The sequence below is a fragment of the Aptenodytes forsteri genome, unplaced genomic scaffold (assembly GCF_000699145.1).
Source record: "Aptenodytes forsteri isolate BGI_AS27 unplaced genomic scaffold, ASM69914v1 Scaffold119, whole genome shotgun sequence".
Taxonomy (NCBI): Eukaryota; Metazoa; Chordata; class Aves; order Sphenisciformes; family Spheniscidae; genus Aptenodytes; species Aptenodytes forsteri.
In genome coordinates this window covers 7,810,950-7,822,100 of record NW_008796165.1, presented here as the reverse complement: position 1 = coordinate 7,822,100, position 11,151 = coordinate 7,810,950, and the positions used below count along the sequence as shown (strand labels likewise).

Sequence of the window (11,151 nt, the reverse complement as noted above, 5' to 3'; positions counted from 1 at the left end):
GCAGTCTAGGTGCAAGGGACGGCAGAGCCCACAACTTTGAGCAGGGACATGGACACAGCCAGCAGGACCAAGGTGACCTTGGCAAGCAGAAGTATTTTACCCCTGTAAAGGGCTTTCACATATTATTCATTTGAACTTTCACATCAAAACCAGCTTCCAAACAAAAAGGCAGCCAGAGAAGTGCTACCTGCAGGGCTGCAGCTACACAGCATACATGGGTAGAGGCCAAGGTTCAGCCTATCCATCAATAGGACATTACAGATTCATTCTGGGGCATAAAAACCAACCACCTCATGAAGAAAACAGAATAAAGTAATGCTCAGTACTTTTCCAGCTCAATGTTATTCTAGTATTTAATGAAATATTTTTTAGCCTACAAAACTATATACCACCAAATCCCTTTCTGTACGTTCTTTTGAGACAGGCTTTTTTAATGCACTGAAAGTGCATTTTTAATAACTGTAAAGGGCATCTAGCTAGACTAAAGTAATCGGCTCTGATAATTAAATGTAGTAGTACCATGAATTAAAATACTTCAAACTTATAATGAATCGCAGTGACATGCTGGAAAGGGACATGTGGGGGCAACAGACAAGCTAGGAGACTTCAGCAGCACCGAGTACAATTTCTCACCCCTTTACAACTGCTTGGAAACAAGGGACATCTCCAGTGACATGGGCGCTGCCGGGAGCAGTAAAAATACATGATTCACCACTCAGCTAGCGTGAACATTGGGATACCTCCATCCCCATCACACAGTACCAAGGAAGCAGACTAAGAGCAAAACATAACTAAAAACACAAAAAAACCACGGGGATAAGGTGAGGTAATCTCATGCGATTCTGAAATTAAAAATTGGGCTGAAAACTGCAAATTATATGTCCATGGGTCCAAAGCTTGGCTATTTGAATAGAAGGCTCCCTTGAGTTTTAGGCAACTGCATAAACACTTACTTGAAAGCAATTTTATTTAAAAAAACAAAGCCTCCATATATCTTCCCAATCACTGAAGAAATTATGCAGCTCCTGTGCATGTAGGTCAGGTCAATCTCTTTGCTTACTATTAAATTTTAACAGCTTTCAAGAGCCCAACAAAGTGTCATGTATTCTGTAAGAGTATACTAGCTATTAATAAGCATGAAAAACCCAAACCTAATAAGCCACTTATATTCGTAAAATTTATACTGAATTGAAAAAAATTAAAGAAAAAACATTCTGCAAAGATGTTTTAGCATTTGAAGTTCCTGAAAACAAAAATCTTACTATACATAATAAGGAAGGCATAATGGTTTAATTTTGCATGTGAGAGAAATGTAAAATAATAACTGGGGTGGGTTGGAGTTTTTGGAGGCCTTTTTGTAGCTTCTATGTTTCCTGTAACCTTGGAATATTATGAATACAATAGCATTGCTCTGGCTCACAAAAAAAACCCCAAAGGCAAAGCAACATAGGTACTTAGGACAAGAGATGTAGCACCTTTGCTAACGCTGAGTAGCGTTCAAAATATAGAAGTGCTGCATTAAAAACTGAACTAGATTTTTCAAGTTCTACTGAGTTTTTAATAAAGTATTTTAGAAGACAGGTTAGTACTTTCAAAATATTGTATTTTTCCTGATAACATGCCTTTGAAAGCAATCTGGAGAGCAACTTACTGCTCAACTTTTCACTGTAAGCCCAAACTGCTGAGTCCAAGCATGTATTTCCACCTGCAGCAGTAGATAAGACAGATTTTGCTGCTTTGCCTTACATATTCCTGTAAGTTTTCCTATTTAACTCTACAAAACCATGCTGTGAGCATTTTGATATATGGCCCACATACATATCTATGGGATGGAACCTGGTTGGTCTAAGGGAGGTTTGGAAGTAGCTTTCTCTATGTAATCAGTGCAGCTACTCCACCACTTTCATAACCCTCAGCTCAGGACCTCTGCTCTTCACTAATCAAACAGACCAGGGAAAAAAACTTGCTTGAGACAATGCAGCACAGGAATCGAACAAATATTTTTGCTATAGCGAATACCACTTTGTCCAAACCAAAGCCTTTAGCGAGAAAGGGTAAGTAGAACTAAAGTATCGACCATACGGTATCTTTTTTGCAAGATATGGAATCACTGACAATTTCAAAAGTGAAAATTCTATTTTTATATTCTTTAACATTTTTTGCTTTGAAATACAAATTAAGTACAGAAGAAAAATTAAGAAAATGGTACAAATCAAAAGCCAGCATTCAAATATGATCAAAGCAGTTTCAGATAGTTTGAATCAGATCTGCTGTTTGTTCCCCTTCAATTTTTTGATTCACATTCCTAGAGCTGTATTATGTGTCAGAATTTGGGATGTGGAAATCTACCGTAAGCTGTTTCAAAAAAGCTTTATCAGCCATGCAGCAAAAAATGTGACAGCGTAGGAACTGCTTTTCTTGTGAGACCACTAAAGAAGGTCGTTGAATAACTAATGGTCTATTACAACAACGAAGTGAGAGACTTCAGTGGGATCTCTAATTCCTCCAGCTTTTAAAAGAATAAATCAAACTAAGGATGGGGAAACTGAAGAAAAAAAATTTTTTTTTTTTTGAGAATGACATTCTAACTTGAGAAACATACCTTCAACACCTGATAATGACATGTCACTAAAAGAGAGCTCCGTATCAAGGTATTTCCCATTAAAACACAAGAAAATGGGTAATCTTATGAATACACCATCACGTACTTCACCTCTGTTTATGGATAACGATATCACTACATCTGTTTTATTCTACATTTAAGCCTCACTGCAACACTTTTAGGAGCTTCCTGTTACTTTCCCCCCATAACAACAGCAGCAATTTCAGAGAAGAGAGATTTCATCTTCTGCACGTCTTCCCATTGTTCCAAGGAGGAGCTCATTAGCTGAGTGCCCCTTACAACGGAGATTAAAATAGTGATGAAATTGCCAGAAACCATTTCAACTACTTTCTTTACTTCCTGAACTGAGCAAAAGGTGTTTTATATTGTCTTACCTTTATGGTTTTGGTCTGGAGTCTGAGTCCATTTAAAGTGTTAATGGCTTTCTCTGCATCCTTTGGATCAATATAGTTAACGAATCCATACCCTAAACTCTGCCCTGTTGAAACACAAGAAGCAAAGAAAAAAAGGACTCAGTATTTTTTAAGCACAGGAACAATTTCCAAAAGCAGGATCATAATTTTCTTACACCATTCATTTCATCCCTGCTTTCCTGTATACCATTCTTCACCACTTCATTATCTCCTTAATACAGTGGAAGCCAACATTAAAATTTAAAATTGCTGCTCTGAAGATCCTACTTTAAAAACAAAAAGAAGCAACCCCCCAACCCTGCCTTCCCCAGGAGTTTACTGAAAAGCATGTATGAGGCTTGACAGCAGCAGAATTGTGTAATAGTTTTGTGCTGAGTTCCTAATAAATGTAACTGGCTGATCTGCCAGAGCAGTAACGAGGCCACCTCTTAAAAATGATAAAAAAAACACACCCCCACACATAATTTTGCTACTGTTTATAAACAAGTTTATAAGTGCTTAAAAAGCAAAAATTAGGAAACAGTGTTTTAACACTAACCTTGAAGCAGCTGACTGAGAAACAGACAACCACCTTTACATCTCATTTTATTGCTCAGTGAGCAGCCAGTAAATAGGAAGAGAAAGGACAGATCAAATTGCAGTAGGATAAGAGACCACATTAAAGCTTTCCTCTGTGTATTAGAGATGACAGCAAAACCAAAACAGTAAAACAACTGCTGCTGCGCACGGGATGGCACAAGCCCACTTTAGCAGCCAAAATAATTTCAACAGCTTCTGTTTTACTAGCAAGATCTGTGTTTGTGTTTGCAGTAGAAAGAGGAGACCTGGTTAATAGCTGGGATAAGTAACAAGGAGCTGGAGAGGCCGTGCTGTTAGCACTACAGATACACATTCACACAGCACAGGGACAGAGCTGTGGATCTGCAACAGGCTGAGAACCCGTACCAGAGCAGTACCTTTTCCCAATTCCCAAGTACCAGTTTTGCAGCATCAATTCTTAATGCAATGTGACAGACAGTCTCTTCCAGATCCCTACCTCCTCAAGCCTCCTACTGAAGTTATTTTGCACATTTGGAAAACACAGCAATTCTTATTTTTTTTAATTAAGGCACATCCACTTACAAACACACACAGATAATCAGATTTCAAGAATAAGCAAACCCAAGCAGGCAGGCAAGCAGTCCTCTATTTCAGCCACACTCCTTCTCATACACCCTTCAGTGTATCTGGAGAACAGCAAGCCAAAAGACGACCTGCCTCTGGGCACTGATGTGCAGGGGATCTAGGTGCTCCTGCTCACAGGCAGCAAGAAAGGAAACATGTGAAAATCCCTCCCAAGGAGAAGGGCAGCACTTGTGGAAGACTTCTATCTGCGGGAGCAAACGGCAACCCAGCTCCTGCTTACAGAGAGAACGTGGAGGTTGGAAAAGCAGCTGCACACGAAGTGCCTTGATGTACCCTGGAGGCATGGATCCTGCCTCCCAAGCACAAAGCTTTATTTCTTTGTCTCCTGGACTACAAAAAAGCATCTGTGTGCTTCTCAAAGTCAGACGCCACCAAAAATACAGCATTTGCTGTAACACAAATACAGGGAGTGCTTCTGTCTTACGAAATCAGATCAAAGCACTAGAAGCTGCTAACTATGCGATGGAAGACCTTAAAAAATCCATGGAAACACTGCAGTTCATGTCTAAAATGCCCACATGCAGGCGTAAGGATAAGAAATGGCTGTTTTAAACTACAATATATCCAGGGAGCAATTGCATCCAATCAATTTAACTTCAGAAAAAAAGAGCTGAATTAACAAAAAATATTCTTACCCAAGTTACACAACATTAACTAAGAATGAGCTGAAGTCTGGCTGAGCAAGAAGCCTGGAGCAGAAATACTGTAAAGATACTTTCTATGCCATGCCTTACTTTTCTTGCCTTCCCGAGATATTTTATACAGCCCCAATCCCTGTGCCTCTGAACACATCAAATCCTTAATACATTTAATCCTGAACAGTCCTAGGCAGAAGGAAGTCATTCTCTAGGAAATGAACCTCTTTTTACGGAGGAAGGGAGACACAAGGATCAGGACTTGGATAACCCGCGTTCACATCCCTACTTTTCCCATTAACCATCTATCAACCTTCAGAGGTACGTAGGTAACAGGAATAGCTGATGCAAGGCCCTGGGATTTATGTCAGTCTGTCTGAACACGGGTTTCCATATCCAGCCACTGTTATTCTCAAGGCACACGGACTGACCAAGCTCTACAATATATACAGTGATTTTTAATAATCTCTCATAGGAACATTCTCACTTCTGTAAATACTTCTGCAAGGAAGAGGCCATGGATAACAAACCCACAGACAACACAAGCTGTAGGGAAGGGAAATAATGGCAATACAAGAAAAGAATGATACGAAAATTTCATAGACCATGCACTCCTTTCCTTGGAGTTCTCCAGTAACATTATTCAAGTTATTTAGATATCATCATCATCTCTTGATTCTCACTACCAACTGGAAACGTAAACAAGTATTTTCTCCAAGGTGAAGGATAAGGAGTACCAACACGAACAAAGCTGTCTGCATGCATGCCTGCAGAACCTGGCTTAAAGAAAACAATTACATTGTCATAAAATTTTGCTTAGAATAATAGGTACACAGAAACACGATTTCCTTTTGTTAGTATATACTCCTGAACATCATGAAATATATAAAACTTGTAATAGAATTTAAGGCCTGTTACTCATAAGCTATTGGCTGTGATTTTGTATCAAGCATATTAATTGCTATATTGGCTGGATTATGTTCTCACAAAAAAGTTAGGGTGGGTCTACTCAGTATTCTGAGCACTGACTTTAAAAAAACCCTTTCATCTTAAAAAAAACCCTCAAACCCCATACCCTTTGCAGCCTACTAAAATCTTGGTACAATTCTTTCAATTAGCAAATTCCTGTTGCTGCTTTCTGCCATACACTTTGCTTTGTACCAGTGAAGCTGAAGGGAGAAAATGTTTCAGTTAAGAGCCTGCCACTTCAGGGGTATATTTTGTTGGTTTATTTTGTATTTTCAAGTATCTCCCCTAAACACCATCATTTAATGAAGATAGATAACCCCCCATCTCAAAAAACTGAAAAGAAAATAAACCTAGGAAAAAAAAATTGTGAAAAGCTTTATGACTGCTGGCAGACATAATAAAGTTTTAGTGTGCGAAACATTTACAGCTAAGAAACAAAGAAATTATGTATCCAGCTAAAAATACTATTTTCAAATTACTCTCAAGAGCAATACACCTTATGTCAGACAAAACACAGACTCTAGGACATGAAAGAACTAAAAATTGTTACTAGTATAGAAATAAGAGAAGTATTTGTTCCCGAATACAGTGAAGCAGTATGAACTTTCAGGATTTTTTCATCACGTACTCTTACTGCATGTACTCAAAAAAGGGTAACATTTCTTTGGACACAAGCTGGCAGCATGAAGCAAGCAGCCGGACCTCTCAGTGGGATCCCACACAGACACTGAAGTTCATTCCCATGCTACACTTCCCAGGAACAGCACCATAAAGAGTAAATATTTTCTGTGATTTGGAATCCAGTAGTTCATCGCATGCTGCAATTCAGTAGGGCAGGCAAGAGATATTTCTAGATGATCCTAAAACACCACCTTGTCATAGTACTATTACCACTGCTCTTTCTGAACGTTTTCTCTAGCTTGCAGAAAATGCATAGTGGACCTCCTATGATGCAGTAAATAGGTCTAGAAATGAGCAATAACAGGGTTAAAAATGATCAAGAACTTGACAGTCTTAAACACATGCAAAGCCAAGCCCAAGCTGGTAACATACCTATTTCGTATTTTAGAAGGCTCCATTTCACAGAGCTGAAAAATCACCAAGATTAAAACAAGCAATGAGAAAGAATATGGAAAAATCAATATACCCTGTTTCTAACATCTATCCATACACCCAAAAACGTGCAACCATGAAAAAGGCGGTGCCAGTTAGAGACCTGTACCTGCCTTTACTTCCCTTGTAAACCAGTCTGCTTAGGCCAATTCCATATTTAAATTAAGAGATAAAGGGAAAACAGATAGAAACCAATGTAAGTTAGAACAGAAAAATCATAGGAAACAAATAAAAAAACCCAGGAAAAAACCTCTGGCTAGGAAAGGTCAGAATAACAAAAGCTTGTTTGTTTTTTTTAGATTACAGAAAGAAGATCCCTTAACACTCACACTGACTCATCAGCCGATAGTAATAGTAACAGTACAGAGAAGACAGATGTGTTATGTACACCTGAAGAAGCTATATGAAATACTAACTAGCAACCCAGGTGGATGTTAAACACGAGCTCCTAAAATTATACATGTTTAAATGAGGTGATCTGGATTACTTGCACAGAATAGACTCCAAAAAAAGGGGCAAATGGCTCTCTTGCGATTTTCAGTAATTCTTGCAGCACTGAACAAATTCCAGGAGCCTGGAGGAAAGACAATTTTGCACTGAAATTCAAAAAGGGAGGACTGCATGACCCAAGTAATTACAGGTCCATCATCCTAACGCTGAGCAAGGCAAAAATTACAGAATATTCATTACTGGACTCTAGTAATAAAGAATTAGAGAGGGGTAATAAAATCAACGTCAATCAAATTAGGTCTATGGAAAATAGAGTCTGTCAAACTAAACTGACATCCTTCTTGATGAGATTACAAGTTTGACTTACAAATTTTAAGAATGTCGATTTAATAGCATTGATATACTTGGTCTTCTATGAAGTACTGATTTGGTACTGCTTATTTAATTGACTAAAACAAAATTAACATGGTACACATTAAATGGATTAAAAACAATAATCAGCCAACAGATCTCTAACTGGGAATTGCGAGTAGGAAATCACCAGAAAGATGTTTTCCCACAGGTCTCTCTCAGGAAACAGATCTTGGCCCTAAACTGTTTATTTCCATTGATGAGTGGAAAAAAAAAAACCAACAAACTCCTTGCTCCTGAAGATCGACTGCAAAAAAACAGGGTGAGAGGATAAGAACAAAAAGGACAAAGTGAAGGTACAAAGCAATTAAGCTCTTTGGTAAACTACAAATACGTAAATTAAGATAGCACAAACCCAAGATTACATCCCAACAAACCAAGAACCATGGCGTACGTTCCAAATGGGAAATGAAGGACTTGGATACAGGGTGACAGATAATCAACCACATCTCAAGCTTGCAATGCTGCCAAGAGGGTTAAAACAATTCTTTGTGGCATAAAAGCCACACACTTGGAAAGAAAAATAGCTGCTTCTCATCTGGCTGCGTGCTTCGCTGCTGAAGCACCGTGCCAGTCCTGGTGTACGTGCTTCAAGAAAGATACTGATGCCTTGGTGATGGTGCCATGAGAATAGACTATAGGATTGAAAAACTCTTAATTGGAATATGGGGGTCAATCTGTCTACCTGATCAAAAAAGGTTAAGTTGAACCTTAACAGTACTACATTAGTACTCATCTGAAGTACAGATTGATTTTTTTTTAATGTCTGTCCAGCAGATAAAACATTGAGTTTTGTATGCCAAGTCCCCTCGCTTGGCAGTTGAAACAAGAGAAACCAGACTAGAAACAAAGCAAATGCTGTTTTCCTGGGGAATGCATTTGTTCTGTTTTTGACATTGAAGGTAACAGATTATTTTAACTACCTACCAACCTTTTTGTCAGCTCTTCTAAAACTGGAAATTCTGGAAGTTCACATTTTTTTTTTTGAAAGCTATGCTCTAGCTCAAGCAGGAATTAAATCCAGGGAAAGTTTTGGCAAGATGCGTTAAGTGCTCCATAATCTCTTCTCTCTGAAGCTCTACAAACTGCTGTTCCTGCTGGTTGTTCTCCATACAGCTCCTACTGCAATCATTCTAACAAGGAAAGAAGTAAACTACCTTCTCAGACAAGTTTGAAGCCTTCCTATTGCCAGAAACTATTCCAAAAGCAACATATAGAAGAGTATGACTTTGAATTGCTCACCTGTGACTGGGTAAGTTAAAAAAGTTTTAAAAAGATCTTTTTCTTGAAAATAAATTACTCTGGAATGCAAAGTCACATTAAAGGATTATGGTCTCCCCATTAGCAGTTACTCATGCAAACAAGCACAGAACAGGACAGCAACAATGCAAACTGCCTTAAATTGTGATTTTGTTGTCCCCTGCCCAAATGTAAAACTAATTAAAGCTGTCTGCCTAGCAGCCATAACATGAACACCACCAAGCACCGATGTTTCTTTGACACAATCCCTTCCTTCAGAAGTAGGCCATGTCTGACAGCTCATCTCATATTAGCCAGGCAGAAGCCGTCAGACAGTAACAGCCTTCAGTCATTCCGGGTTTGGGACCAAAAGATAAAATAATGCTCACTGAATTCTCTGAGCCTCCCAGCTCCAATTTTTGCCTGTTCCAACCTCAGCGAACATTTAAGGAAGAAACTGGTGCCAGGGTGAGCTTCTCTATCGAAGCAGCTGAGCTCAACTTGCTGTCCACCTGTGACCCTTCCAAGCAGACCTGCACATGCTCTTCAACCTCAACCTTCCCCAACATTCTCATAAACTGGGGACATTCCTAATAAATACAACCATGGATGGCTGGCAAGGAAAGCAGCAAGCTAGAAAGATGGGCAAGAGACAGACTTATGCTTTCCATCTTCTAAGTAACAGTAACAGAAGAGACTTACTGACATTCAAGGTAAGCCCTGCTCCAGCCGGTAGTCCCATTTCAGAGCACAAGCCTGTGAGCCTCCAAACCATTTCAAAAGTGTTTTAAACACATTCCTGGAAGGACAAAGCATAACTGCAACTCGTATGAAAAGCTGTATGTAGTAGCGGCTTTCAGAGAAGGCTACCTAAATACCCTTGAGAAGATACATTCAAAATACACGAAGAGGGTCAAGTGAATTGCCCACTGCTTTTTTTTTTTTGGTTCTATGACAGTTGCCAACAAAAAAAGCTGTTTACCTAAAAAAGGACATAAGCTATAGAGAGAAGATTCACATCAAGGGAAAACAAGATCTGATCATGAGACCAGTTCAAACCCTGCTCCTTGTCTAATGCTTTTTTATACCTGTAACAGTCTCATTCACTCTCCAACCCCTTATCAAGGAGAAGCACAGCAGGTTACCCCAGCATTGCACACTGCAGTCACAGGAGAAGCAAACCAGGAGGGAAGCAGCTTCTGCACACGGTGGTCCTAGGACCAAACAATTAAGCTAAGGCTGTCACTGTCACAATTTACTGTAATCCAACTATGAAGGTAACTTGTTCTGTGCTTAGTGCAGCTCTATCACAGCATCCACTTAGTCTACAGCTTATTTAGAATACAGACTCCTTATATTTGTACAGACTAGGATTTAATACATGTTGTTCATGAATAGCAAGAAAGCATCCTTCTCCTATTACAACATAACTATCACTTTTGCAAGAATTTAGGGAAAAATGTGCAGTCTTTCAAAGCAAAAATGAGAGAAGGATGAATAGTAAATAGCTTGGGTTTTGCCTTTTACAGGAAGGTGACTGGGTAAAAGTTTTGTTTGGAACCTTCCATCACATTACTGTATTTTGAGTGCCCTTCTTAGTTCTTTTGAGAAGATCCCCCTTCTAGATTAGGAAAAGTCATCTGTGTTTAAACACAACCCAATCTAGAGCCCAGATATGCTGGGCTATGCTGCAGTGCACCTACAATTAAGGAGCATGCAGCCATCGGCAAAATTTGAGTGTCAGTAGATCCTTCTTCCTAAGATCCTACCAGAGAGGAAAGCCAGGTTCCACATTCATACTGGGATACTGTTATAACAGATCCCCTCCTAAAAAACGTTTGTAGTTTCATAACAAGTAAGCAAATCTAAACCCAAATCTCGGGGAAAAATCCCTCTGTGTTCCACAGGCTGAAGACTAGCTCTAGCTAGAGCATCTGTAAAGGCATACACGCTGACACAAACCTCCTCAGATGGGACAGAATTCCTCAAACTCTTCCCCTAAGGCACCAGAGCTCTGATCCCCAAATAGCAAAGGCTGGGCCCTCCCCATAGGAAGTCTGCAGGCAGAAAATTCTTATCACCGCCTTAATCCTGGCAATGCCAGAGAGATTAA

The 11,151-nt window shown here is 39.3% G+C and overlaps 1 protein-coding gene across 2 annotated transcripts in view; it reads right to left on the bottom strand.

Moving 5' to 3' along the window:
• The window catches only part of ELAVL4 (ELAV like RNA binding protein 4), a 67,123-nt gene that overhangs the window by 18,027 nt on the left and 37,945 nt on the right, over window positions 1-11,151 (bottom strand). For both annotated transcript variants that reach the window (XM_009287342.1, XM_009287344.1), the window contains exon 3: window positions 2,998-3,101. In XM_009287342.1, the coding sequence (XP_009285617.1) occupies window positions 2,998-3,101 (104 nt within the window). The remainder of the gene's footprint in view (window positions 1-2,997; window positions 3,102-11,151) is intronic.